The sequence below is a fragment of the Curcuma longa genome, chromosome 1, assembly GCF_044706935.1.
Source record: "Curcuma longa cultivar G26 ecotype Majalengka, Jawa Barat chromosome 1, ITB_CL_G26_1.1, whole genome shotgun sequence".
Lineage (NCBI taxonomy): Eukaryota > Viridiplantae > Streptophyta > Magnoliopsida > Zingiberales > Zingiberaceae > Curcuma > Curcuma longa.
This window is the reverse complement of record NC_133861.1, coordinates 16,081,829-16,109,067: the sequence shown is the minus strand read 5'-3', so window position 1 is coordinate 16,109,067 and position 27,239 is coordinate 16,081,829. Positions and strand designations below refer to the sequence as shown.

At 42.4% G+C, this 27,239-nt stretch overlaps 8 protein-coding genes across 11 annotated transcripts; 4 read left to right on the top strand and 4 right to left on the bottom strand.

Annotated features, from left to right (window-relative positions):
• Window positions 1-278: 278 nt before the first annotated feature.
• LOC141829171 (serine/threonine-protein phosphatase PP1-like) lies at window positions 279-4,235 on the bottom strand. Of its 3 annotated transcripts, none has more exons than XM_074716600.1 (4): window positions 3,861-4,235; window positions 1,815-2,374; window positions 1,459-1,709; window positions 279-540 (listed from the first exon to the last, which is right to left on the bottom strand). In XM_074716600.1, exons 1-3 carry the CDS (start codon window positions 4,036-4,038, stop codon window positions 1,500-1,502), a joined length of 948 nt encoding a protein of 315 aa, XP_074572701.1. In that variant the 5' UTR covers window positions 4,039-4,235; the 3' UTR covers window positions 279-540; window positions 1,459-1,499. The 3 variants fall into 3 exon arrangements, with proteins under 3 accessions (XP_074572701.1, XP_074572692.1, XP_074572696.1); XM_074716591.1 differs by having other exon boundaries at window positions 279-446; window positions 3,861-4,119; XM_074716595.1 differs by lacking the exon at window positions 279-540 and adding an exon at window positions 824-1,288 and having other exon boundaries at window positions 3,861-4,119.
• A 1,096-nt stretch (window positions 4,236-5,331) lies between these two features.
• On the bottom strand, window positions 5,332-6,252 carry LOC141829191 (cyclin-dependent kinases regulatory subunit 1). 2 transcript variants are annotated; one of them, XM_074716610.1, is made up of 4 exons: window positions 6,177-6,252; window positions 5,958-6,050; window positions 5,810-5,870; window positions 5,332-5,693 (listed from the first exon to the last, which is right to left on the bottom strand). In XM_074716610.1, the coding sequence occupies exons 2-4, from the start codon at window positions 6,008-6,010 to the stop codon at window positions 5,526-5,528; spliced, it is 282 nt and encodes a 93-aa protein (XP_074572711.1). In that variant the 5' UTR covers window positions 6,011-6,050; window positions 6,177-6,252; the 3' UTR covers window positions 5,332-5,525. The 2 variants fall into 2 exon arrangements, with proteins under 2 accessions (XP_074572711.1, XP_074572718.1); XM_074716617.1 differs by lacking the exon at window positions 6,177-6,252 and adding an exon at window positions 6,109-6,158.
• A 714-nt stretch (window positions 6,253-6,966) lies between these two features.
• Window positions 6,967-9,698, top strand: LOC141824913 (cation/H(+) antiporter 15-like). Its single transcript, XM_074712262.1, has 3 exons — window positions 6,967-7,179; window positions 7,278-8,357; window positions 8,439-9,698. The coding sequence occupies exons 1-3, from the start codon at window positions 6,967-6,969 to the stop codon at window positions 9,696-9,698; spliced, it is 2,553 nt and encodes an 850-aa protein (XP_074568363.1).
• A 249-nt stretch (window positions 9,699-9,947) lies between these two features.
• On the top strand, window positions 9,948-11,840 carry LOC141824903 (histone-lysine N-methyltransferase family member SUVH9-like). The gene has a single exon (XM_074712249.1). It carries the CDS (start codon window positions 9,948-9,950, stop codon window positions 11,838-11,840), a length of 1,893 nt encoding a protein of 630 aa, XP_074568350.1.
• Window positions 11,841-13,606: 1,766 nt separating this feature from the next.
• On the top strand, window positions 13,607-14,993 carry LOC141824897 (GDSL esterase/lipase At5g33370-like). The gene is made up of 4 exons (XM_074712238.1): window positions 13,607-13,835; window positions 13,953-14,080; window positions 14,184-14,426; window positions 14,499-14,993. The coding sequence occupies exons 1-4, from the start codon at window positions 13,607-13,609 to the stop codon at window positions 14,991-14,993; spliced, it is 1,095 nt and encodes a 364-aa protein (XP_074568339.1).
• Window positions 14,994-15,755: 762 nt separating this feature from the next.
• On the bottom strand, window positions 15,756-17,700 carry LOC141843720 (cyclin-dependent kinase inhibitor 5-like). Its single transcript, XM_074731789.1, has 3 exons — window positions 17,372-17,700; window positions 15,911-16,114; window positions 15,756-15,828 (listed from the first exon to the last, which is right to left on the bottom strand). Exons 1-3 carry the CDS (start codon window positions 17,671-17,673, stop codon window positions 15,756-15,758), a joined length of 579 nt encoding a protein of 192 aa, XP_074587890.1. The 5' UTR covers window positions 17,674-17,700.
• A 4,005-nt stretch (window positions 17,701-21,705) lies between these two features.
• On the bottom strand, window positions 21,706-22,807 carry LOC141840567 (putative membrane-associated kinase regulator 6). The gene is made up of 2 exons (XM_074728606.1): window positions 22,047-22,807; window positions 21,706-21,956 (listed from the first exon to the last, which is right to left on the bottom strand). Exons 1-2 carry the CDS (start codon window positions 22,755-22,757, stop codon window positions 21,942-21,944), a joined length of 726 nt encoding a protein of 241 aa, XP_074584707.1. The 5' UTR covers window positions 22,758-22,807; the 3' UTR covers window positions 21,706-21,941.
• A 1,153-nt stretch (window positions 22,808-23,960) lies between these two features.
• LOC141840586 (uncharacterized) lies at window positions 23,961-25,002 on the top strand. The gene has a single exon (XM_074728629.1). The coding sequence runs from the start codon at window positions 24,300-24,302 to the stop codon at window positions 24,726-24,728; it is 429 nt and encodes a 142-aa protein (XP_074584730.1). The 5' UTR covers window positions 23,961-24,299; the 3' UTR covers window positions 24,729-25,002.
• Window positions 25,003-27,239: the final 2,237 nt, after the last annotated feature.

The following is a 27,239-nucleotide window of genomic DNA, read 5'->3' as shown; positions in this document are numbered from 1 at the left end:
GATCAAGGAATTTACAATTGTACTCTTTCACTGGAGCCAATTTTGCATCAAGACATTACAAGCTATGTGCTATATGATCTACTCTAAGCACAACTTGCCCACAAGCAGGCGCATTATCTCACCTTATAGGACAAATACAGTTCAATAACACTGAATGCTCGTGGTATGCAAAACTATGAACTATTTTTGGAGATACATAACAAATTGTATACCTTAATCCAAAAGAAACATGAAACTGCGTTTTCTAGAAATTAACAATGCATGAATTTAAAGCACGCTAAAAGATTAATTGTGACTATTATCCATTAATGTTACAGGACAGGCAATGCCAAAAGTCTCAATGGCAAAAAGTACTTTTAAGGTCAGTAACATTACATGTTGTTGTAACCCTTTTTAAGTAAGCAATCAGTAGACAGTATGTCATTGCTGGCCACCAGAAGAAGCAGCTGCAAAAAGGAAGCTCTTAGGATTGAAGCTGAGGAATAATAAGAATTGCTCGTGCTCTTCTGACACTTCTTTTTCAATGGATGAAACAATCAACTAGAAAAGAAAAGCAGGAGCTTAAAAAAGCTTCAAAAGCTCTCCAGCAAATCAAATTAAGTCCCTCAAATGAAAACAAAATTGAGAGGAATATACAACCATCTAGGTTATCTCTAATTTAGTTGGAGAATTGAGTGAATTTGGATTATCTACATTATATCAGCAATTTTTTGTCACCATCAATGTAGAAAAGTATGATAACAAAGTTATTGAAGCAAAGAGTTCTCTTTTAACAATAAAAGGCAAGAAGTCAAAGTCATATTCATAATGACTTTGCTATACAACAATAACAACTAAGTCTTGTCCCATTGAGTGGGGTCGGCTAATAACTTTGCTAATGTGAATGTAAAATGTATATAGTCCCCTGAGAAACCAACAAGATAAGCAAACCTTGGGATGAACTTAAAAGGATATACCTTGATTGCGCCAATTTATGCATTAAATGAAAGAAGCTACTAATAACTACTATATAGCCGTGGAAGTCTAAAAGTTTCTTTGAAAGAATCTACAAATTGCTAAAAAAAATAGTGGAAACTTTACTCTCAACAGTTTGTAAACAATAATGCCATCCACAAACAACTATTTGATATTTTTGCTCAAATCTTGACAAAAGAGAACGAATATTCTTCAATCCACTTAGTCAAACTCAACCACCCACAAATATTGAAGACTTGGACATGGTTTTTCTAATCAAATTGATTTGGACAGAGTGGAAAGGAATTCCCCCGCCTGCTGGATTTTTAGTGCACTGAACGTGAGAAAGACAAAATAATCTTATCAAATAATACATTATTTTGTGAACTTGGTTTATTTTTCTTGTATTCTTTAGAAGCTTATGTTTAATTACTTAGATAACTCTAGCTACTGTGATGAAAAATTCAGGAACCTTCATTCAGAACAAAATAAAATGCATAATACCTTAATCCAACAGAATGAATTCTTTTCTGTGTGCAACAGCACTACCAAAGGGTTCTAGTTCTAGATGTAGTGCCAAAGCTGAACTTTTTCTTTTCAGAAGCAGCAGGCTTCAGAATTTGGAATGAGCACATCAACGTTTCATCCACACTCATCATAGCACCAGAATTGTCAAACTCACCACAGTAGTTTGGAGCTGAAAAGATTGTTACGAGTTGCCTATCAGCAAAGAACTCATATCCATCCTCCACCACCTAATAACAAAGGTTAAGCTGAACATGTTACCCATGACTTTTAAAGGAAAGTTTAAAAGGAGAGAGTGTTTAGGGGAGGGAGTCAAAGAGCAACTCTCCTCTAACCTGGTGAGCACGACAAATAAGATCCAGATCATGCTTCTGAAGAAAGTCTATAACTGTGTCAGGGCCAAATGTATAAGAAACTCCTCTATCACTCATTCCCCAGCCTTGGACCCCTTGGCTGGGGTCAGACCACAAAAGATCACAAAGCAATCCATTGTCAGGCACATCTGTAGGGCGTGCCAGTTTCCGAATTTGGTCCAAATTATGCAAGTCTGGAGAAAGACCTCCATGCATGCATAAGATTCTTTCATCAATAAGAGCGGCCACAGGTAGGCAATTAAAACAATCAGTGAAAACCTTCCAAAGCTTCACATTGAACCGGCGTTTGCATTCATCATAGAACCCATATATTCTATTTATTGATTCACATTCATGATTTCCCCTCAAAAGAAAGAAATTCTCTGGGTACTTAATCTTGTAGGCTAAAAGAAGGCATATGGTTTCAAGGCTTTGTTTTCCACGGTCTACATAATCGCCTAAGAATAAGTAATTGGCTCGAGGTGGCAATCCACCATACTCAAATAGTCTTAATAGGTCAGAATATTGACCATGAATATCACCTGTTAGATGAGAAAAGGATGAGTCATGTTTGGGAATCAACATACTCTTATAACCAGTTAAACAACTAACTCTAATTTAAAACCCAGTTTCCAACAACATGTCATTTAAGAATGTTTATGAATTCAAAACCAGTAGTCACAGATTTCAGAAACTACTTAACATAGTTATCAAACAGAAAAAGAAGAAAAAACAATAACTGTCCCCATGGTAGAACATGCCTGCAAAAGAAAATGTAAATAGAAAACAAGGTATCTTATGTTTGACTATTATCTTTATTTTTCTTAACTACAATGGTATACTGAAAGTTGAAGAGCTTTAGATACAGGTCAAGGAAAACCAGAACCAAACAATACAGTAGAAACGCATAAGAACAGGCCAACATGCAAAATCTATCCTTTGAGATATCAAGCTAGACAAAGGAACCCAATTTAAATGCAAATTGAAGCCCAGTTGTACTTGTCCATGGGACTCACACCATCATTGCTTAAACATTTTATCATGTACTTCAAGCCTATTGACATGTAGGTCATCTACATATATAATCTACTTACTAGATTTGACCATTAAAAAAATCATGCACGCAATGTATTAGAAAATAATCCATACAACCTCACATGCACACGCATGTGACCATCCGGTGCTTCACTGCATTGTATACCTTGGCATATGCATATGGAGTCGCATTTGCTTTAATCTTTAGCTCATACACCCAAACCAATTTATTAGTTCATCCAATTTAATATCATTAGAAATTGTTTAAACGTGAGCAAGTCATTCATCATGCAGTATATGTACAATTCAACAAAAATATAAAAAATCAATAAAATGAGAAGGAAATAGCAATCTAAGTTGAAAAATGGCACAATGAGGAAAGAAAATGGCATTTGATGGTTTAGAATAAAAAGAGATCATGCGTGAATCAAGCTAGGAATGGTGATTATTTGCAAATATTTCAACGGTGAACTAGTAATTTCCATTGAAGAAGCCAAATTCTGTATCCCATGACAAAAATTAATGAATGAATCATAACTTGGCTCAAACAAGTCAAGGAGAAATGTAATGAATTAGTATCGTCTCCATTAGTGTCACCGGATGGAATATTTTTTTCATTTTACAAACTATGGGTAAAATGTAATATTCTAAATTACGAGGACCAAGATAAAAAGCAAATTAACTATAGGTTACAAAGTAAAATTTTCTCGGCTGTCAAGGAAAAACCTAACCCCAAACAGTGTCCAATATCTTTGCTGTTCAACTAATTCGAATTCGAATTCGAATTAGAACAGACGCCAAAAAACTAGGCCAAAACAGCACTTTTCCTACTTAATCCAAGATATTCGTCAAATGTTTGTAGGTTGACAACCATAGAGAGAGCGTTAGACAGATAGACGGGACGTTATTCCGTCCTTCAAACTCACGAGATGCAAATCAACTTACTGAACTGTCGCGAAGAACACGAAAAAAAAGGGAAGAAATAGAGCTCACCACAAATCTTAATAGGCGCCTCAAGCTCCAGGAGGTTGGGCTGCTGTAGAAATATATCCCTCGACATTAGGCAAAGCTGCCGAATCTCTGCCTCGAGGAGTTGCACCTGCTTCCCCGGATTGCTCCCCTTCACTCCCAGCAGTCGCTGGATGATGCCATCCAGCACCTTAGGATCCATCAGCAAACCCTCCTCCCCTCTCTCCTCAGTCCTCACTATACCGATCCCCTCGCTAACAGGGAAGAGAACCGGAATACCGCACTTTTCTGCTCTGTCCACCACCCAAAGTGCCGAATAACGCAGGATTCCAAGACCCAGAGGGACAAGGAGAAAAGGCTGCCCTTCTATTTGGTTATTCGAAGAAGACCGTCGCGATTGGTTCTTCGATCGGACAGTGGATTAGATTCTCCCTCCCGTTGCGATGACAAGTAGCGGGCGAGAAAAGGATCGTCAATCGCGACAGATAGAAGGCATCTCCCCTCCCGTTGCGATGACAAGTAGCGGGCGAGAAAAGGATCGTCAATCGCGACAGATAGAAGGCATCTCTCTCCCCCTCCCGTTGCGATGACAAGTAGCCGGCGAGAAAAGGAGCGGCAATCGCGACAGCCAGAAGGCATCCAACGCGTCCACCAGGCCATTTTTTGTGGTCATTACCACGCGAATGAGTGCCAGTGGAGGCTGCGGAGCGTGTCTGGCTCGCATTAACGTTAATGTGAGCTTGAAGCTTCTGAATCAGTGGTATGAGTGGACACTATGGTCCAAACCAAATCAAATTAAATTATTTAAATTAAATTTTACTAATATCTATTTATTGATGTGAAGCATATTTATAGGTTCATTATTAGTATCTTATCCTCCATTTTGCCTCGCGAATGTGTCTACTCTCCACCGCACCAAGCTCGTAGTGAAGTTCTCGTGACAAACAGAGCTTTCTTGTGGGATCTGAACGCCAATTGCGTTCGGATGTTCTTGAGATGATGAAGTTTGAACAACGTAAACCCTAAACTAAAACACATTACAAGAAAAGATACAAAAGCGTTTGGGATTGGAACTCACAAAATTATTTCAAATTGGAATTTTCAAACTTGTTAAAACAAAGTTGCCGATTTACAAACACTCCGTCCTTAGTTGGAACACAAGAACAAATTGTATCAGATTTCACAGTGCGATAACTAGATATTATGCGGGAATACAACATCAACTCCATAAGAGAACACAGCATTAACTCAGTTCGGCATTTACAACCTTGGAACAAACTGTTTCAGATTTCACTCAACAATATTTTGGTATCCAGATTTCATGAAACTAAGAGGTCTAACTGCGAAATCAAAGTTTGTTCAGGAACATCATCAACGAAGGGGAAAACAATCTAAAATTTGTTTGTTCAGACGATAGATGAAACAAGAATCAGCAGGCATAGAAGTCACAGGCATAGCAATCCACAAACGAATCACAATGCAATTATACAAAAGATTACGAAAGAAGAATAAACAAAGCATTTCCAAAAGCAATTATTTTGCAGGGATCCACAAGCACACATAGTCACCATTTCAAAACTCTTAATGGCACATGTTCACCAGAATCATAGTTTATATATGTTTAGATAACCCACAACCGAGCAAAGAGAGATTCTTCACCTATTGTTACTAAGTAGGCGTCATTACTGATCACTTGGGGAGGACTTGGGCGGCATGAGTGATGGCCGCAGCCTGGTTCTCCTGCTGCTGCTGGTAGTTGAGTGGACGCCGGAAGAGCATGATATGCGGCTCCGGACGGTGGATCGCGTAGTGCACCCATCCCCTGCTCTGCTGCACCCCAATCGCCCGCCACTCGTTCTGATAATAAACCAATCACAGCCATTCATTCGCCGAAAAAAAAAACATCTTCGCAAGACGAAATCAAAATGTCGATTTTAAAAAAAAAACTTAGGGTTCCTAACACCATATCTTACCTCCGAGAGGAGGCGGTTCTTCGGCAGCGCTTTAGCCACCTCTGGTGGAAGAACCACATGCCTGCGTACAACAAGGGGCGATCGTTAAGCGAGAGATCTGCACTTATTAGAGAACAAAAAAATAGGACTTTAGAATATCGATAGCTGCCTGTATTCGTAGATATCGTCCAAGTACTTCTCGGAGTATTGAATCTGTCCCATACCGATCTCCCTCTCGGTTCTACTTTTCGATCGAGATCGGCTGCACGATTCCAAAAAATGAGAAGAACGAACGCGACATATAAAAAAAAATAGAATACCATTCAAAAAGATCCGTCGAAACCAAGAATTAAATCAGAGTAGACAGAGAGTGGAACTAAAGCCAAACCCTAGCTTGGAAGCGACAGGGAAAGAACGCGACCGACTCCCAGAGAAAGCGCTCGACTGCTGAGACTGGAGAGAGAAGGGATAAAGAAAAAGGCGTGCGAATGGATAGCGGAACAGTAGTGATGAGATTCTGGACGGTTAAGATTTGATCGTAAAAGATAAAGATCAACGTGGCCGATGCGTCGTTTGAAATTCGAAACGTAACGGCATGGAATTAAATGGCGCCTTCTCAACAATCATTTGCGTGTTAAAATATTGAGAAATTAGCAAATTAGGGCCTAACATATCCGGAAATATTTAATTGGGCCCTTGCATTCCAAATTATGCTTCTTTCATTTAAAAATATAAAAATAATAATCGCATTCGCTTTTATAAGTAAATTTATCCTTTGAATTTTAAAAAAATTATTTAATTTTAGTTAGTTAAGTCACAGACAGACAGATGTTCAGACTTAATTGCCACCTCTATGTACAGCAGATCGGTTCAGTTTGTCCAAGCGGACCCAGTTGGTGAGGAACAGCCTAACTGAAGTTTGTCAGATAGAATCGCCATTCGATTAAGATTCAACGGCCAGATCGAAGACAAGAGAGCAAACAAACACAACAACCGACGGCTTCAACAGTTGTCCGTAACAAACTTCGCTGGTTACGGTGCTCAAACCACCGAGGCAATATCTTTTTCTCGTTAATATAAAAGCAGCGACGACCATCCTTCTTCCCTCAGACCTCTTCTCTTCTCAATTGCAGTACTCAATCAACCCACAACCTCTCCTCTACACCGTCGACGTCAAAATGGTGGTGTCGGTGAACACGTCGAGTCTCCAGTTTGAAGATAACATCTTCATGGACGGGGTTTGGGCGACGAAGGGCGTCGAAATTGTCGACTTATTTCACTACAAATTTACTCTTATGATCATTCAGTGCCTTGTGATTCTGATAGTCACCCGCTCCGTCGGCTACATGCTCAAGCCCTTCAACCAGCCCCGCATTGTGGCCGACTTAATTGTAAAATTTCTGCATTGATTTTTCTTCGTTGTTTCTAATCATTTGAGCATTTCAACGCTGTTTAATTGCTAATTTTCTAATCGGTTTTGATGCTACAGGTTGCTATACTGCTGAGTCCGACGATCATCGGTAGGATCTTTGTGCAGGGTTCGGGGCTGACGACGATCTCTCTATACGAGATAATCTTCCCGGCGATGAGCTTTGCGCTGGTGGAAATTTTCGGCTTCTTGGGGCTCATCTACTACGTCTTCCTCGTCGCCATCCGACTCGATACCAAAGTAATCAAGGAGAAGAGCGAGATGGTGTTGCCCGTGGCCGCCGCCACCGTCGTCCTCCCATTCCTCGCCGTCGTCATTGCCATCGTTATCTTTGGCCTGCGGGCCCCGATGGCAGACGACAGCTTCGGCGCCTCCCGAAGGGAGCAGGCCTCGTTCACCTTCCTCCTCGGCTTCGCCCTCTCTGTTCCTGCCTTCCCTATCATGGCGCGCCTCCTCGCCGAGGTCAAGGTCCCCAACGGGGAGATCGGCCAGGTCGTGCTCCCGGCGGCGGTGGTGGCTGACGTGGCCTCGTGGATCGTCCTCGCGGTGTGCTTCGCCTTCGTGGGGCCTGCCGCTGAGGCTCTGGCACCTCTATGGATGGTTCTCGCCGGCGCCTGCCACGTGTCGGCATGCGTGTGGATGATTAGGCCGATGCTGGTGTGGCTGGGGCGGAGGACGTCCGGGTCCGGTTCCGGGTCCGAGTCGGTGAAAATTGAGGTCATGGGATTGGTGATCGGCTTCGTGCCGGCGGTGGGGCTGTTGGCGGCGGTCATTGGCTTCCACCCTGCCTTGGGTGTTCTTGTGCTGGGGCTGGTGGTGCCCAGGGGGCCGCTCACGGCGGCGCTCACGCAGAGACTCGAGAACTACATCATCAATGCCCTGCTACCTTTCACTATCATCAGCAGCGCCCACGCGATCGACTTTCAGGACGTCGTGACGCCGGTAGTAAACGAGCCAGAGCACTACACGCTGAGTTTGCTTTGTGTCGTGGTTGTGGCGATGCTGGCTAAGTTCGGTGCAGGCATGGTCGTGTCGCCCCTGTTTTCCATGCCGCACACAGAGGGTTTGTCGATCGGGGTGTTGATGAATACGATCGGACCCGTGGAGATTATAATCCTCAACATGAGCAAGAATCGAGAGGTGATTCCAAACACAAAATTACAATAGAGCAACTAATTTGCACTGAAAATTAAACTAACTCCAGTGTGGTTATGGAAGCAGATCTTTAGTGACAAGATCCACGGAATTCTATTGATTTCGTCGGTGGTTTCCACGGCAATGGTGAGGCCGATCTTGGCGGCGCTCGAAGAGCGCAAGCTCCGCCGCTCTCCTGCTCCTACGTACAAGAATCGGAACCTGCAACTCTCAGGCTTCGACTCCAACCTGCGCGTCGTGGCCTGCGTCCACACAGTCCGGAACGCCCCCTCCATCACCAGCCTCCTCCACCTTGCCAACCACTTTCCGCTCTCAGTCTGCGCCGTCCACCTTGCTGAGCTCACTGGCTCCGCTCCAGCAATGCTCATCGTCCACGACGCTGCCGACGGCCAACGCACTCTTCCGATTGGGGACATTCACACCACGACGTCGTCTGGGATGGACAACCAAGTGGACTCGCAGTCCATCACTTCGGCCTTCCAGAGGTTCCAGCAACGGTCCACAAATGTCACCGTCTCGTCCCTCACCGCCGTCTCCACCTACTCCTCCATGGCCGACGACGTCTTCCGCATCGCCGAGGGCTACCGTGCCACCCTCGTCGTCCTACCGTTCCACCGCCTGCTGACTGTCGACGGCGAGATGGAGGATATCAACCCCTATGTGCGCAGCGTCAACCAGGGCATCCTCGCCGGAGCGCCTTGCTCCGTCGCGGTCCTTGTCGACCGCGGTCAACTGGTCGACCCCGATTCCAAGCTCAGCGATTACCGTGTGGCGCTCCTCTTCTTCGGCGGGCCCCACGACCGGGAGGCGCTCCTCTACGCTAGCCGCTTCTCTAACAGGCCTGGTGTCCACCTCACAGTGGTCCGGTTCGTGGCTCTTGACCAATCACACACGCCCAAGTCGATGCCGGCGATATCGACTGCCAGGGTGGAGCAGCGAATCGACGACGAATACGTAAGGGAGTTCCGGCAGCAGTACGCGAGCCACGCGTCGGTGGTGTACGAGGAGAGGGTGGTGGCGGACTGCGAGGAGACGGTGGCCGCGATCAGGGAGATAGGTGGCGCGCACAACTTGTACATGGTGGGCAGGGCACCGGGGGGAGATTCAACGTCGGTGCTGTTGGCGAGTTTGTCGAACTTCGTGGAGTTCAAGGAGCTGGGTCCGATCGGGGATTTGTTGGTGTCGGCGGATTTCTCGGCGACGGCATCGGTGTTGGTAGTGCAGCAGTACACGGGGGATCAGCATTGCATGTGGGATATCGAGGAGATGTCGAGCCGGAGCGGAGGAATGACGAGGCGGGACGGCTACAACGCCATTCGCCGGTGATGGTTAATGGATTGGAGACGATACGGCTCCTACAAGAATTCACAACTCTGTTTATTTCATTTATTATTTTAAGATCATCAAAATACTCCTCATCGATTAATTTTACGGAAATATTTTAATGTAATGAAAAAAAAAAGTTGACGTTTTGAATTCCGAGATTTTACCAAACAGTGTGATGGAGTGGGAGTTACATCGAGAGTTGCAGATCATGCACTCCGCGGTAGCGTGAACCTTCAGCACTTCAATTCAATGCCCTCCTCGTCGGCGTCGCCGCCACCTCCACCATGGCTTCAGCCTCCTTTCCTTCTTCCGGGCTTCAAACCCGAGCTCGAACCCAAGATAGAGCCCATGAACTGCCCTTCCGGCCAGCTCGAGCCTTTTGTCACGCGGGACACGCTCTTATTTACCCCTCCCAACCCCAACACTGTCCCCGACGAAGTCGAAAACGCTTTCCCGGAGCATCTACGGCTCGCCCATCACCTCGGTGCTTCCAGCAATGACCACCGCTCCGTCATATCTGCACCAGTTGTGGAGGTGCCAGCTGGGCCCTCCGACATCGTCGGCTCGAGGAAGCGCAAGGCTCGCTCGGCGGAGATGGTACGTGCCTCCATAGTCGACACACCCGACCGTCTTTACTTCCGCGGCCTCGTCCGCCGGACTCGCATGACGTACGACTCCCTCCGCTATCTCCTCTTAACGGACGACCATGGCAGAGGCGAGGCCGGTCTCAGCGACGAGATCACCAGGCGACGGAAGGCGCGGTCTGACCTCACTGCCGGGGCCCTCATGGGAAATCGCGACCTCTGGCTCAACCGCGACAGCCGCATCATCGGTTGTATCCCCGGCATCAGGGTTGGCGATGTTTTCTTCTACAGGATGGAGCTCGTCGTGATTGGCCTCCATGGCCTAATCCAGGCTGGCATCGACTTCGTCACGGCCGGTCGGAGCACCAGCGGCGAGCCAATTGCCACCAGCATAGTCGTGTCCGGCGGGTACGAGGACGACGACGACAAGGGCGCCGTACTTATCTACACCGGCCAAGGTGGCCGCGAGCGGAACGTGGCGCAGCAGAGGAGCGACCAAAAGCTCCATGGAGGAAATCTTGCTCTGGAACGCAGCATGAATTATGGCATTGAAATCCGGGTTATTCGCGGGATCAAGTGCAACAAGAGTCCCTCAGGAATGGTGTATTTCTATGACGGGCTTTATAAGATCACTGATTGCTGGATGGATTTGGGCAAGTCAGGGTTCAAAGTCTACAAATACAAACTACTAAGAATCAAGGATCAAGATGAGATGGGAAGTGAGATGTTTAAGCTAGCCAACGAGTTGAAGCAGAATCCATCGGGTGGCAGGTCTGTGGGACATATATGCCTTGACATTTCTACAGGGAAGGAAAACGTTCCTGTTTCACTCTTCAATGACGTCGATAATGATAAGGATCCATTGTGTTTTGAGTATATTGCTCATTCTATTTTTCCTCAACAAACTTCTCAAGGAGCTGGGAGTATGGGAAATGGGTGTGATTGCACTATGAATTGCTCAATGGGTTGCTACTGTGCACTGAAGAACGGGGGTTGCTTTCCTTATGATGAAAACGGAACTCTCCTGAGAGGGAAACCATTGATATATGAATGTGGCACCGGATGCAAGTGCCCACTAACTTGTCCAAATCGAGTGAGCCAGAAGGGCATTAGTTATGAGCTAGAGGTGTTTAGATCGATTGAGACAGGATGGGGAGTTCGATCATTTGATGTAATTCGTGCTGGAACATTTGTTTGCGAGTTTAGTGGGATTACAGTCACAAAACAAGAAGCAGAACAGCTCTCGGATGATGGATGTTTGGTGTATCCAGGTAAGTTTCCAGCAAGATGGATTGAGTGGGGAGACATTTCCGATGCCTCACCTGATTATGTACCTGCTGGCTTTCCTTCCACGCCCGATCTCAGTTTCTCAATAGATGTTTCAAGAGCACGTAATGTTGGTTGTTATCTTAGCCATTGTCGTTCCCCTAATGTGTTTGCACAGTTCGTTCTATTCGACCACATGCCATATCCTCGTGTTATGATATTCGCAATGGAAAATATCCCTCCTCTGAGAGAGTTGAGCATTGATTATGGTGTAGGAGATGGATATGCCTAGCGTATTTTTTGTAGACAAGTTTCTGAAGCCATCATGTTTTTTGGAAACAAGGGGGGACTTCTACTACTAGAGCAAAAACTTTTTGGGGTTCATTAAACTGTCGTCCCATGTTGCCACCAAATGCATTTAGGTAAATAATCATTGCCCTTCTTCTATCGTTATGCATTATTTGATCATTCTCTGTTCTTAGTTCCAATTACATGATCATTATGTTAAGTACAATGCTTGTATTTTGCCATTTTGGTTCTGATTACATGGTTTCTTATACTCACATTGAACTTTATACATTGTCTTTCTGCAAATGCTTCAGAAGCATGTACCTCATGTCCTTCTAATGTGTGCATATGGAATTTATCTATATATTTCACATTCATAGTTTGTCTTTTCCAAGATAAAACTCTTGTTAACATCCCCAACTCTGAACTGCAGAGTATCATGGCCTGCCAAGCAGCAATATGGAAAGCCCCAGCCACATGGCCACAATGCTCAAGCAGCTCAAAATTGTGTGTTGGAGACTGATATTGAGCTTCGGAACTTGTCTGTACTTTTGTGCATGCCTGCAACTCTACTCGCCATTTGTTACAGACAAGTTTACGCCACTATCTTTTGTGTGATGGCATTGAATGTATTGATAGTTTCTCGCGTTAGATTTAACAGAAACTTCATTGTGCACAAACGAGTGATCTAGTTGGTCTTATGCAGTGTTTTATGTAAATGGATAAATATATCTACTGTAAAATATAAGCAGAATCTAATGGATGTAAAACGTACCAAGGTAATTAATGTTAGGAAAATGGTGTCAGAGTTGATGTGACTCCTTGTAGCTGAGAACATATCGAAGCAAGATATGGTCGCAGATAATGACCGATATACTTTTGGATAGTGACTAATATCTTTTCGCACAAGAAAATTAGGATGGATGGATTGATGCATTTAGCCATCTCGCTTTTATGTAGCCGTTATATTCCTCCGAGAAAAGTGGCACCACAAGCCATTTTCTAGTTGATAAAATTTGCATCGTAGGGACAAAAGGTTCAATAGCTGGAAAAAACTAGTAGAAGCTAAGTGCTAAGATGCAGATCCATTAAACCCTCTGTCTGGGGAAAATTCTTTATTAGTCATTAATGGAACCGAAGAGTGTGGTTCTAGCTAATTCACTACGTACATTTTGCTTAAAATGCAGGTATAAATTAAAGTAATCGAAGTGATCCAGTGACCACCATATTTAATCATTTCACATGTTGTGAGCTTTGTCATGACCCCATCTTCTACTTCCTCATAAATACTTAGGTCTATGATCCATCCCTAGCCTTGCTCCAACCTCTTTAAATGAGTTTCATTGATGGCACAATAGTGTCATGCTGAGGTAGACAGGACGAAATTTAAACACATAGATGTCCAACAACTCAAGTTGTATGGAGTGCAAGCTCGATCAATTAAGTAAAATCAAGGATGTAGCTTACTCCGGTGTTCTTGTGATCGATTTAACAGCTTAAAGAACAAAAATTACGCAAGTGGATGAAATTTCATGTGAGTTGGATGGTGTAAAAAGTGTACGTTGTCAGAAAAAGGGCAAACAACTCCAAAGCTACCAAGTAACTTTAAATTTATTTCTGTAGTCCTCTCTTCCTACTCTTCTTTTTCACAGGTAGATGGAAGCCAATTAAGTAGATGTGAAGAAGGCGATCGAGCTTATGATAAAGGATTATCCCTTATAAAAGCCCAACTCTCTTGACGATCCTCAGCAGTGTGCATGCACCAAGCTTATGGCTAACCCATTGCTGCTCCTCTCTCTCGTGTCCATCTTCTCATGCATGTCTCTGGCCGCGGCTGCGCGTGCCTTCTTCGTCTTCGGTGACTCTCTCGTCGACAACGGCAACAACAACTACTTGGCGACCACCGCGCGCGCCGACGCCCCGCCTTACGGCATCGACACGCCGAGCCACCGACCGACGGGGAGGTTCTCCAATGGGCTCAATATACCTGACGTTATCAGTTAGGTGTTCCGTTCCTAAGGGCTAGCTAAGGCCATAAACAAACAAACAGTTGCTCATTTCATCAAATTAAACAACATGTGGACTACTGACCATGACTCTAGCGTCGTCGTCTCAGGTGAAAAACTTGGAGCCGAGCCCACGCTGCCTTATCTCAGCCCTGAGCTGCAAGGGGAGAAGTTACTTGTCGGTGCCAACTTTGCTTCTGCAGGGATTGGAATCCTCAATGACACGGGCATTCAATTCGTAAGCTAGCTAGTTAATAAAAAATATCTCCATCTCAGTGAGTGGAGGCGGATTAAGACATTAATCTAGTAATTAATTAATGTGATGACTACAAATGCTGCAGGTGGATATAATTAGAATTAACAGGCAGTTGGAGTATTTCCAGGAATACCAGCAGAAGTTAAGCGGTTTGGTGGGACGAACTCAGGCGCAGAGAATAGTGAACGGAGCGCTAGTTCTCATGACGCTCGGAGGCAATGACTTCGTCAACAACTATTACTTGATCCCTTACTCTCTGAGATCTCGCCAGTTCGCTCTCCCAGACTACGTTCGATATTTAATAGTCGAGTACAAGAAAATCCTCACGGTATAGTATGCATATATATGTGAATTGAATTAATTACATCCTTCTTCGAGAAAAGTTGATTGGTTATAATAGAGATTGTATGAGCTGGGAGCTCGTCGGATTCTTGTGACGGGGACGGGGCCGCTGGGGTGCGTCCCGGCGGAGCTGGCTCTTAGACGGAGCCGGAATGGGCGGTGCGACCCGGAGCTGCAAAGAGCGGCGGACTTGTTCAACCCGCAGCTGGTGCAGATGCTGGGCGAGCTCAACGGCCAGTTTGGGTCGGAGCCATTCTTGTCGGCCAATGCGTTCCAGATGCACATGAACTACATCTACAACCCGGAGGCGTTCGGGTTCAGGACGTCCAAGGTGGCGTGCTGTGGGCAGGGGCCGTACAACGGGCTCGGCCTCTGCACCAGGGAGTCCAACCTCTGCCCGAACAGGGAGGACTACGCGTTCTGGGACCCATTCCATCCGTCGGAGAAGGCGTGCAGGATCGTGGTGGAGCAGATCATGACGGGCTCGGTGGAGGTCATGACCCCCTTCAACTTGAGCACCGTCTTAGCCATGGACGCGGCGCTTAGCCTTTAGGTGCATGCGCGCCATTGTTTTCTTCTGAAGCAGAGTTAAACATATATAATAATAGTACGAAATGATATTTATAAATTAATTCCAATTGATAAAGACATAGTTACTATTATTTTGTGTATCATTATTGCTGAAATGCTGAAGTGTATCACTATTGCTATATCTATCATTATATCTTTCCTCATTGTCTACCTATTTTATATAAATAAATATTATAGTCTGTGATAATGCGTCACTAAATTTTACGTAATGATAATTATAAATTAATCTTTCCTATATTTGATTGTAAATATTAATTTTTATGGAATTGCATTGCCTAGTTATGAAAAAGCTTTATATCTCTTACTTTTGTGATGTGTAAGTGATTCTTGTGTCTCTTTTCTTTTGCACTGCAAGTGATTTCCGTGTCCCTAACATATAACAGTAGCACCTTCCAATCAAGTAACATCGTTAAGCACCATAGCAAAAAAAGTTAAGGGGTCAATTAACTGAGATACTTCTCCCGAGGCACAAGATGATGATGGTAATCAAAGTATTATGCTTATAATAGTACACATGAGCTTTTAACAGTCTCGAAAGATGTTTGACACTAGATTTTGTGAACATGTTTCCTGTATTGTTTCACCAGCTCTGTTAAATGCATACCATCAGAGTTAACTAGCATACTTCAATTATCTGATCAGACAAAAAAGGCTGCAAATAGAACATCATCGGACCATAATCTGAGCTCCTGGAAAAGCAGCAGTACAGAAGAAGAACCAATGACTAGAAGAAGTCAGGTATGACCCACTCATACCGACCAGGGAGCGGGTTCTCGTTGACAAAGTCAAAATTGTACCTGGAATATCATACCGATCAAGAGATTAAAAAGGTTCTGCAGAATGATGTTTCAGGTACTTAAATCAGTATGAGAATCATACTTTTCTTGAAGACTTTGCTGGTGATGCTGTTCTGTGTTACCAAAAAACTCTTCCAAGTCCTGCTGAGTAGGGATGTGTTGACTTATCGTCGTATGTCTTCTTTGATTGTTGACAGATGAAGTGGTAGGTCTGGTTGTAGAACCTGGAGTCGTTATCATATCTGGTCTCTTAATTGAACCGCAAGGAGTTGTCTCTCTGATATGCCTGTGGTCAACAGAAATCACATTAATATCCTATATATTGTCTCTCAAAACTTCTCACAAATGAAGAAAATAAACATCCTAAAAGGCCTGTTAACAAGTAGTATTAATGACTTGCAAAATAATTCAAAGTGACAGCATTCACTGCTTTAAGTCACAACACAAAAAGAGGAAAGAAGAATGATACACCAGCAAAATTATTAGGAGAATTTATAAAGCAGAATAATAAATACAAAATTTAGAAGTCTTTTTTTTTCAAGATATAACGCAGAGACTAAAAATTACAATGAAATTTGTCCAGATATAAATTTATCAATGGTCCTCATTGAGACTGATATGATGATTATTTGGTTCCCATCATTGGGATACACGTACACAAGTTCTGTTTCAGATTCTTGTCCAGAAGTGTTAGCATCTTCCCTGAAGCCAGCCTCTATATTGTCCTTTTTAACTTTGGTACGTGCAATAAGCTCAGGTGACACGTTAAGCCACTGAAAGTCCTAGTTCAGTTTCAGTTTTGGACAAACAAAACTCCAGAGATGAGACATGAAACCTCTGTGTGTGCAGAACTGGACTGGACTGGACCAGCCAGTTAGACAAGGAACCAGTGTTCTGGTCTGATGCAAGCGTATAGAAAATCTCGGTTTAACTCACTGTATGCATCAGAACTGGAGAGAAAACTCAGGCCAGGGTCTGCCTGTCACCTCTGGTTTTCTGAACATTGTTTGAAACAGTAAAATCTAATGACTTGTTTACTTAGAAAATCAACAGGATAAGCGTTTTAAAATTTTCATTCTTGAAACAGTTTACCTTAAAATCTATTTTAAAAGATGAACAAAATAGAATCCATGAGATCCTTCTAAATCAACATTTTAGTTCCATATAAAATGGGGTTTCAGGGGAGAAATATCCATGGCAAGCAGTAAAGCATCTGAAAGTTATACCCGTTACTCACATTGTCTTCATGAAACTCTAAGGGGTTTGCTATACAACAAAGGTGTTAGATGTCTAGAAATCTGTCAAGTAAATTATTAGGATCATGAACAACAATGCTGGGAAGAGCAGATAAAACCATTCACTTCTAACTATCTAAAAATAACCAATTGCTAGATGCAACATAACCAAATATCTTGACGAGCATTGAATACTCCTACAAATTAATAAAAGAGAGGCAGAGTAAATGAGCGCTAGAAAGGGCAAATACGATTCCAATACCTAAAACCCCTAATTTTTTCTACAACAGGATGAATCAAAATCTCACCTTTCCGTAGCTTCAACATCGAAATGGTCGACTTCTACCACCGTTGCCTCCCCCACTTCCTCGTCCTCGTCGAAGGTGATGACCGGCTCGGAATCCTTCCTCAGATTTCGAGCAGCTCGCTGCCAGCTAGTAGGTCCAGAATGATGCGATTTAGTGGAGCCCTCGCATGGGTCGACGGATACAAGAGACGGCTTAGCGAGGCGGCGGCTCCGGAGCTCGAGGTAAGCCAATGATGAGTCCGCGGCTAGGGTCCGGGCGCGGGTACGGACGCCGTGGGCGGCTCGGTGGTGGGAAACCTCCATGTGGGCTACCTCGCCGGAGAGCTTAGCTTTTCTCGCAGACCTCCCCGTGGCGTCCCTGTCCAAGCCGCGTGACTACACTGCAGAGATGGAGAGGACGATGAAAAGGGCGCCTCTTTTGGCGGGAGAGGAGGAAAAGTAGGCGAGATGAAAATTGAAAAGGAAAATAAAAGCGAATTTTGGAGGGAGGAAAGGAAAAAATAAACTGCTTTTTAAAACCTTTTTTTCTTTCTTATCAGCAAACAAAAGAAAGAGAGGCATTATTAGTTGGTCGGTGAAAATGGAGGATTCACATCTCGATGGGAGAACTTTTTAACTGTAATTGTTGTAATTTGAAATTCTTTTTCGGAGTGTTTGGTAGGGATTATCATTCATAACTTTGATTATATGTTTAAAGTTATCAATTATTAATTTATTTATTTTAATTTATGATCAATTTTTAAATAATACAATATCATCGTCACATTAACAAATGAGTTATAATTTAAGATTTAAATCATATTAAACTTTTAAATTTTCAAATACTATAGATCCATTAATAAATTTGGACCAAAACTTATTGATAATCTTAAATATCTCAGAAACATTTTGATTCAAGTTCATTGTACTCCTTTTGTAATTTATTGAACATATCATACCCTTATATGTAAATTGAAATATTAAAAGCCGAGGTAATACCTTCCTCCGTCGTGATCAATTGTAACTTCCTGATTTACCTCATCACATATAGTCGTGAGGTCGATCGTGTGAAATCGTTGGGTGGTAGATTCTCCCTTTTGCTGAAGATATATTAAGTTTATTGTCCTTGAGGCATAGTTGAGTTGATTACGTTGGAACAGAGTTATTGAAATGGACAAGGATCGAATCTCGGTGAAGCCGAGGCAATGTCCTCCTCCGTCGTAGTCAACTGTAGCTTCACGATTTACCTCCTTATAAATAGTCTTAAAGTCGACCGTGTGGGACCGCTAGGATGATATGAAAGAAGATTTTATTATCGACTAATATAGTAATATAATGAAGTCGATAGATAGAATGCAAAAAGTGTTGGGATAACAATCAAAGTCCCACATTGGAAATATATGTAAAAGATTCTAGGGTTAATTATAAGATGAAAAATATCTCATTGGTACGAGATTTTTTGGATAAAGTCCAAAAATAAAACCATGAGGGCGTGGGCTCAAGTGGACAATATCGTACCGTTGTGAAGATATATATGGATTCCATCAGGATCTAACAGTGGTATCAGAGCGGATCCATGTGGTGGGAGCTCCTATTAAGGGGTCCGTTGGGACCGTTAAGGGGGCGGGTCCGTTGGGATCCGTACCAATAAGGAGGTCCGTTGGGACCATTGAGGGGGCGAATCCATTGGGATCCATACCAATAAAGGGTCTGTTGGGACCGTTAAGGGGACAGGCCTATTGGGATCTGACCAATAAAGGGTCCGTTGGGACTGTTAAAGGGGCAAGTCGATTGGGATATGTATTAATTAATAAGGGGTCTGTTAAGACCGTTAAAGAGGGGCTCCGATCCTTTGTTTGAGGGATAGATTGTTGGGATAACAATCAAAGTCCTATATTGAAAATATATGGAAAAGATTCTGGGGTTATAAGATAGAAAATATCTCATTTATAAGATGGAAAATATCTCATTGGTACGAGCCTTTTTTTTTTGGATAAAATACAAAAATAAAAAAAATGATAACCCCAGAATTAAGAGCTCAAGTGGACAATATCATACTTCAATGAAGAATTAAAATATGTATTTTAATGAATATGAAATTTAGACAGCGAGTTTGGGTATTAGAAAAAGTTACCTTAATTTAGTGTTCGAACGTGAACTATCACTTCCCATCACTTCCAAACCGTCAGCTGCAATCTGCACGGGGCGGAGAAGGACGATGACCCTTGTCTTGGGCAATATCCATCTGCATTGTTCGCTCCTATACATATTTAATTTAATTACAGTACTGAAATCTTCTATAACTTTATCCGTTCCCTTGCTGTCCTGAACCTGCCACTGCATTAAATTATACAAGTTTGTGAAACATTAATTGAGCATTGAACTCTTCCCTGTGCTTATAATTCGTTGTTTACAAAAGTGTCTGCTGTAAAACTGTAAAAGCAGGAACTCGATCAAATCCTGAATTATATTGTTCATGCAGCTAGCAACGGGAACAAATTAAATAATAACCTCGATCATCAGAACTTCACACAGCGTTTGTGATATAATTTAAAAACCACACCAGTGCATGTAAAAGCTAGCTAGGGGATCGGATAAAATTAATTAAGAAACATTTAATAACCTCTCTTCTGCAAGGGCGGAATCCGCCATCTTAACGGATCCACGACCATCTAAGAGGAAGTAAATCGAGAAACTGCAGTTCGTCACGATTTAATAATCTCTCAGTTGCATGGCAGGTGAAGTGAGACAGCGAGAGGAAGCAGAAGGAACAGGGAAATTAAGCAGAAAAACAAACATATGGCACCATCAAGATTTGCCTGTTCCCTTGCGTCCCACCCCTCCATGTGACCTACATGGTCCCGACCTCGGCTTTTAACTTCCCTGTCCATGTCCATGTCCATGTCCATGCAGGACCAGAACGCGGAGATCACTCCAACAATTGTCTTCATTCTTTTCTGAGGACAGCCTTCGTGGCTTAACGTGACTTGTCCCTGCAGCTCTCATTATATTAATTAATTCCAGCCACCCTTCTCCTCCTCCAGTCCTCCTCCTCCTCCTCCTCCTCTCGTCACCTCAAATCAGAATTAATTAATTCTTTTATATATACTTTTTTATTTTTTAAATGATTACTTCGTGATGTTGCTTTGCTTCAACATGCTTAGCTTCTTCAAGAATATATATAATTCTTATCCTCAACTTTGATTACGCCTGAAATTAATTCAACGTCAGTATCACTCAAGTGTCAGAAGAACACTTAAAATTTCATTTATTTATTTATGCATTATATTCTCCAGTCCAACCCTGGAGTAAATTGAAAAGGCTTATAATTAATTACCTGACATATATATAAATTTCAATATTCCCAAATTTCTGTGGCCATTCTTTGCAGACAGAGTGGAAGGATTGCTACTGACGGCCATGGATTTCCTTTCAAGAAAACGAAAAATCTGCCCTGGAAGGGACCATTAACTGTGTCGTATCCAATCTTCATTTAATAACTTGCAGAAGCTTCCATCTTATGAGTCTGCTTCATGGCGATATTTTTGCTGGTGTAAATCTCAATCAACGTACTACTTAAGTTCGGTGTGTTTATCAAACATATTGACGTTGAAGTTGGAACATTCATACAGAACTGCATTAATGCTTGATTGGAGCTCGACACCAACCAACAAAAGAGAGTAAATTAATCAAGTGGGGTGCAGTTTTAAAAGATGAAATATTTTTTAATTAATATTTAATGAATATAGTATGAAAATAAAATTAAATGAAATCATGCACTAATAATTGTAATATTTAATATTATAAACATTTATTTGAATTATTAAGCATATTTAAATGTGTTAAGCATTAATGATGAGATATTTATTAATTGGCATGAAAAATATTAATAGCTATATATTATTGTAATTCGATTTGTCAATAATGTTTTTTAATAAAACTATTAATTGTTATCAAGTAGTGGCAGAACTATTATTTTAACTAAGTTAAGCATTAACACTTTTCATTAAATAAAATATTAAATGATTAGACATCAAAATCTGGTACTAAATTATTAATGATATTTTTAAAAACAAAATATTAACAATATTTCCGGAAACAAACACTGTTTTTTAATTTGGTCCAATGATTGAGTTGACAATGAATTAGAGGATTATATATCCAAAAAAATCATTTAAAAATGGAGTTGACGTTTTTCTTCTTTGATTTAATAATAGAATAATAATTCTACCATATCAAAGTAAATATTTCTAAGGATCTTGAATTTTTGGTAAACTTCCAAAAAACTTGTCGTTCATGAAACAAACAAAAACAACAAGAACTATGAATTTATCTGCACAATTGACAGAGAATGGATGAATCAACAATAACTCCAACTTTCATCATTAACAATGTTGGAATTTGTTTACAAAATCTCATAATACTGTATAAGCTGAAACCATTTTCTGGCTGGGGATGACAAAATCTATATATTTCCTAATCTTATTCTTTGCAAAAGGGAAGAAAAAGAGGAGGAAGAACAAAGGATCAGAGCTTCGTGCTATTGCTAATTGGATCAAAGAATTCAATCAAAGTTCTTCTGCAACCCTCCATCACTTGCCTCGTCCCTGCACCAATTTTAAAGCAAAAATTAACAGGAGGTATTGCGTAGGAAAACTCGAAACACAGCTGAAATTTTTAGAATTGATGGAACTCACAATTGACTTCTTGCAGTGAAGAATGGCGTCGTCGATGGAGATGTCAGTGTTAATGCCGCGGCACAAGTCCACGCTCGACATCGCGTCGCTGGTCCTCGGAGAACTCCTCCCCGAGTCCTTGCCGGTGTTCGCCGACTTGAAAGAAGATGAAGAAGAAGAGGAGGAGGAGAAAGAAGGAGAAGACGAAGAGAGCAGCCTCAAATCCTTCACTGTCTTGTACAACGGCATCAGGAAGCAGAGATACTTGCACGCGATCTTCTTTTGCGACTTGGAACGGAGCAGAGACGACGACGACGACGACTTCGTCGCCGGACGGGGAGTCTTTTGGGGCGGCGAGTCGAATCGGTTCGAGTTGACGGATTGAGACTTTGCGAGACGAGGACCGGACGGAGCATCGGCGGCGGACGGCGGTTGGTCATGGCGGAGCGGGAGGAGGTGGCCGTCGGAGAAGATCTGGTCGGCGTGGACCTGCGCGGAGCACTGCGGCGACGGGAGGCCGAAGTCGAACTCGTCGGTCGACCAACGGATGGAGAAGAAGCAGTCAGGTTCAATCTCGATGAAGGACCCGGCGCCGTCATGCGAGCGTTGGCTGTCGCCAACAGCTTCCGCGGCGGCTGCTGCGGCGGCCGAGGAGGACTTGAGGTCGATGAGCCAGGCGCAGGAGAAGCTGTCGTCCTCGCCCGGGAGGAGGAGCTGCTGCGAGGCATCCATGGCGAATGAAGACTCCTAATTAAGCAGATGACAAGTGCGGAAGGCAGAGCACGTAGATATAGACACGCGATCGACTGCATGCCAACAAAATGGAAGCGTGATTCCATTTATAATCCCGTGAATTTGTTTTGGAATGTGCTGGTGGTCCTCAAATAGATGACCGGCCGACGATGAACCGCCTTTCGCCGACACAGTTCGAGTAATTAAATGGCGTAGCGTGTCTGAACAAGTTTTTCTTAGAAACAAGTTATTCAATTAATTCCCTTCTTTAATTTTAAATTCCACTTAGTATATTCGGTGTAGCAAACATATGTGATAAAAATTGGGCAGCTTTCACGTATCGAATATCCGGAAGGGAGATGTTTGTGGAAATTGCTTCTGGTCGGGTGCAATTTGCGGTCTGCACTGTGGCTCTTGCACCCCCAACGGTGGGCAACCGAGCGCACCATGACGTGACGTCTCAAGGACTTTGTCTATGCAAAATGTGTCGTTGGGCCACTCACTCGTTTTGGTGCACGCGATAAGACCGACTCGTCGATAAGACTGATTCATGGTTATTATCTTTTGCTGAAGTGTTTTATTGATGACAACTAAAAAATTTATATTTTAGTTGGGCTATAAGATCTCTTGTGACGGCCCAGTCTCAAAGCGGACGAAATATTAAAATTTTCATGACAAAAAATATCCACTGAATTTTCATCTGTTCCTGAATGATTTATGGAATTTATTTAGAGCCGGAGCAGTAGTGCGGAACACGTGATTTTGCACCATCTCCTGATCGGTCTCATCCGTCAGTAGATCGTCACACGTGGCTCGATAGCCACCGTTGCTCTACGTACCGTTTCGATTCTCGTCTGGACCACGCCCAATCTCCACGCGATTAAGACGCCGACCCGCCTCTCCATTATTGTGGGGCCCAAACTAGACTCCGTGGGGTGACACTGGGTTAGTGTAAGAAAGTAACGCCTAGGAAATTTCCCTGCTGAGAGACGTCGCGATCCAATTGCGATTTTCGGTAATACGAAAATGCCCCTGCCTACGCAATATTTACTCCTATTCACCTTTTATTATCGGTCTCGTTTACAGAGGAGCCATGGCTAATCTGGTCATTCGAGCGTTCCTCGTGGCATTTTCGTCATTATACGCCTCATCGGTTCTAACGATGCTGTATACAAGGCACCAACTTATCCAGATCATTTTCTGCACTCAAAATCCCTAATTCCTCTTTGCGCCGGCTCTCTGCTACGCTCGTTTCTTCCGTTCCGCCGTCGATTGCCGGCGGCGCCGCCATTTGATCACCATCACCGCCGCGGCCTCCGCCATCTCAAGGCGGCGGTGTCTTCCTCCCCATCTCGCTTCGTTCTTTACTTCTTTTGTGTTCTTTTTACTATTTTGCTCCCTGAATCTTTCGTTTTTCTAAAATCCCTCGTCACTCCCAGCAATTTATTTATCTTTTTAAAAAACCCGTTGTTATTACAAATAATAATCCTGGTGTTTTGTGCGGGACACGAGACACCTTGGTTGACGTGGCGGGGCCCAGGAATGTCGAGTCACGCGCGGATCGCGGACGCGGAGGCGACGCATGACACGCGGAGTAAGCGGAAGCAACGCGACTCGTCGGACTCGCCTCTGACTCAATCTCCGGCTGTAGCAGCGCCCGAGCGGAGTCACACTCGGATCGGAGCTTGCTCGATGCCTGTTCCTGGTCCGGTTCGAGCCGGCAACAACCGGCTGCTGGCCGGGTGCCTGGCGCACGAGTTCCTGACCAGGGGGACGCTGTTGGGGAAACGGTGGGGGAATGAAAGGGCCTCCGGGTCGGAGCGGGACAAGGCGGCGAGCTCCGGAGAGTCGACTCGGAGCCGGGAAGAGCCGAGCTCGTATGCGGCGGTGACTTATTTGCTGAAGGCGGAGGCAGCCTGCATTCCGGGAGTGGTCAACCCCACGCAACTCGCTCATTGGCTCGAGAGCTGAAGAAGCCCGAGGAGCAGCGTACCGCGCTTGCTGTGTGCTAATGTTGATTGGTGCATGCTTGAGGAGGTTGAGGAACGAGGAAGAAATACGTATGCAAAAGCCAATAAGAGACCTTTTCTATCTTGAATATTTGGTGTTTATTCCTCCTGAACGGTTCGCTGAAAGGTGTGTATCGTTATTTTGTTTCAGAATGGAGTACCAGTTTCAGTTTCTTTCTTCTTAATATTGTGCTCCTGTTATCTGCTTTCCTGCATGCTATTCGATATTGAGGATATATATGGTGTTATGAAATAGCTGAGTTCTGTGCTATATATAAGTTGTCAAACCATGCATTGCACATTTATATACAACTTAAGTCAAGCAATGAACGAATGGAATTTTTTTTTCAAAAAAGAAACAAGAAAATGAAAAAGAAACTGCGAAATAAAGAGCAAGTGTAAAAGGTAGAGGATCGTGAGGCTATTTGTGAAAACATTCTTCATTCATCGACTTTAGAGATTTTGTGTATCATTTTCTTTCTCACCTTTCTTTAATACATTATGATTTTAAAGGTATATATATTTTTATAATGCTCGTGGCCTTGTATACTTTATGGTACCTACATCATGCAATCACATTACTCTTGACGTGACTTGAATGGTATGCATGTTCATTCATACTTAATTTTTTTTTTGGTGTCATTTGGATGCCAGATCAATGCTTCTAATAGGTAAATTTCTTATGTCATTTGGAGGCTAAGATCAATGCTGCTATAATAGGTATGTTGAGTATGTTGATCATCAAGAAAAGAATATCTTGCCGTCTAGTTCTTCAGCCATGTATATATAAAATGATAAACACAACTTGATGTTAAATAAGAAGTTAGTAAAGATTTTTTAAATTGCTCCTCCAGTATAGGATTGCATGCATTATGATTCTTCATCAGTCTTCTCAAACTTATTTTATTTCTTCAGGCAATCCAAAGGTTGGCATAAGCCTGCCATTGTCTTCACCAGGAGAGATTACTTTTATTTTTTTTTTAAACACTGAGCATCACCATGTAACAACAAAAGCCACGAGGTGTTGGGAATATAAAGTAATTCTGAATTTATAAAATTAAAATTCAGACTTATATCTTGAATAACTTAGTCAATAATCTCAAACTGCCAAGATTGTTGGGCTGCCTTGAAGATTAAGTTATCTTGTATGGTCAAGTTAACTTAATTCAGTGTCAAGTCAGTCGAAAGTCAAGTTCGAGTGAGTTGCTGAGCTCTGCGTGATGTAATTTTTTAAAAACAAATTCGTTCTTCTCTTACTATGTTTTAAAGTTATGATGAATATCTATTTTCCATGATATAATAGTACAATCATGATCACCACCAAGTACTAATTTGTCATAGCTCAGACCCAAAGCAGTAATTAATCATTACAGTCTGCATATGTTGGGTTTCCTTTACATCAATTTTCTCATCGATATCAAGTTCGTCCCTTGCAATGAGCTTACAACTAACTCTGTATTTAACTCTTTAGTTAGCGGATCCGCTAGATTATCCTTTAACATCACATAGTTAATAATGATAACTTCCGTTAAGAGTAGTTATGATACTGTGTTTACAACATATGTCTTGACTTACTATTATACAGATGATTTTTTGTCTACCTAATTGTTGATTTGCTATCATAATGTACGCATATTACCGGCACATGTTTCACCCATTGCAAAACTTCTTCTAAAATTATCGTAGTCATTTAGCCTCTTCATTACATTTGTCAATAGCTATAAGCTCATATTTCATTGTGGATCTGGTTATTATGGTTTGTTTAGAAGATTTTCACAAAATGATTCGACTTCTCAAATTAAATACATATTCACTTGTAGACAAAGTATTTCATGTCAGATATCCAATTCGCATCGTGGTATCCTTCGATCACAGTAGGATATTTTGTATAGTGCAGTCTAGATATCTTAAGTATCTCATTACTTTTGTTATCATTTTTCAATGTTCAATGTTAGAATTAGCCTTATATCTATTTTGTTTACTCACTACATAGACTAACTCTGATCGTATAGAACTCATCAGATACATCAGACTTCCCACTAACCTGGAGTACTCTATCTAAGAGATACTCTTTCCTCAATTTTTTGATAGATGTCGACTCATATTTATCAAAGTCTATGTCAATACAGTATCACCCTTAAGATTTTTTCAAGAATCTTGTTCACATAATAGGACGGACTTAAAATAAATCCTTCTCATATTCAAATAATTTTAATTCCTAAAATCACATCGACTAGGCTCATATTTTTCGTGTCAAATCATAAACTTGACATATCTTTAGTTGATTTAATTATTTTGTCATTATCCTTGATGATAAATATGTGATTTACATATAGACACAGGATGACATAATCATTCTATGTAATTTTTATATACACATATTTATCATATTCATTGATTTTAAATAATCAACTTTCCTTCGTGACATTATCAAATTTCTTATATTACTGTTTTGTTGTTTGTTTCAAGTTGT

Bases quoted from the DNA above. Each gene is read 5' to 3' on its own strand.
- LOC141829171 (XM_074716600.1), bottom strand. From the start codon at position 4,038: ATGGATCCTAAGGTGCTGGATGGCATCATCCAGCGACTGCTGGGAGTG. The intron at 2,375-3,860 runs GTGAGCTCTATT...CTCATCTAACAG, and splicing joins GGCGCCTATTAAGATTTGTG to GTGATATTCATGGTCAATAT. The intron at 1,710-1,814 runs GTTAGAGGAGAG...CTTTGTTATTAG, and splicing joins TTATTTGTCGTGCTCACCAG to GTGGTGGAGGATGGATATGA.
- LOC141829191 (XM_074716610.1), bottom strand. From the start codon at position 6,010: ATGGGACAGATTCAATACTCCGAGAAGTACTTGGACGATATCTACGAA. The intron at 5,871-5,957 runs GCAGCTATCGAT...TGTTGTACGCAG, and splicing joins GACGATATCTACGAATACAG to GCATGTGGTTCTTCCACCAG. The intron at 5,694-5,809 runs GTAAGATATGGT...GTTTATTATCAG, and splicing joins AGAACCGCCTCCTCTCGGAG to AACGAGTGGCGGGCGATTGG.
- LOC141824913 (XM_074712262.1), top strand. From the start codon at position 6,967: ATGGTGGTGTCGGTGAACACGTCGAGTCTCCAGTTTGAAGATAACATC. The intron at 7,180-7,277 runs GTAAAATTTCTG...TTGATGCTACAG, and splicing joins GCATTGTGGCCGACTTAATT to GTTGCTATACTGCTGAGTCC. The intron at 8,358-8,438 runs GTGATTCCAAAC...TTATGGAAGCAG, and splicing joins ACATGAGCAAGAATCGAGAG to ATCTTTAGTGACAAGATCCA.
- LOC141824903 (XM_074712249.1), top strand. From the start codon at position 9,948: ATGCCCTCCTCGTCGGCGTCGCCGCCACCTCCACCATGGCTTCAGCCT.
- LOC141824897 (XM_074712238.1), top strand. From the start codon at position 13,607: ATGGCTAACCCATTGCTGCTCCTCTCTCTCGTGTCCATCTTCTCATGC. The intron at 14,081-14,183 runs GTAAGCTAGCTA...CAAATGCTGCAG, and splicing joins ATGACACGGGCATTCAATTC to GTGGATATAATTAGAATTAA. The intron at 14,427-14,498 runs GTATAGTATGCA...TGGTTATAATAG, and splicing joins AGTACAAGAAAATCCTCACG to AGATTGTATGAGCTGGGAGC.
- LOC141843720 (XM_074731789.1), bottom strand. From the start codon at position 17,673: ATGGAGGTTTCCCACCACCGAGCCGCCCACGGCGTCCGTACCCGCGCC. The intron at 16,115-17,371 runs GTGAGATTTTGA...TGTTGACCACAG, and splicing joins GATGTTGAAGCTACGGAAAG to GCATATCAGAGAGACAACTC. The intron at 15,829-15,910 runs GTATGATTCTCA...ATGATATTCCAG, and splicing joins CAGCAAAGTCTTCAAGAAAA to GTACAATTTTGACTTTGTCA.
- LOC141840567 (XM_074728606.1), bottom strand. From the start codon at position 22,757: ATGGATGCCTCGCAGCAGCTCCTCCTCCCGGGCGAGGACGACAGCTTC.
- LOC141840586 (XM_074728629.1), top strand. From the start codon at position 24,300: ATGTCGAGTCACGCGCGGATCGCGGACGCGGAGGCGACGCATGACACG.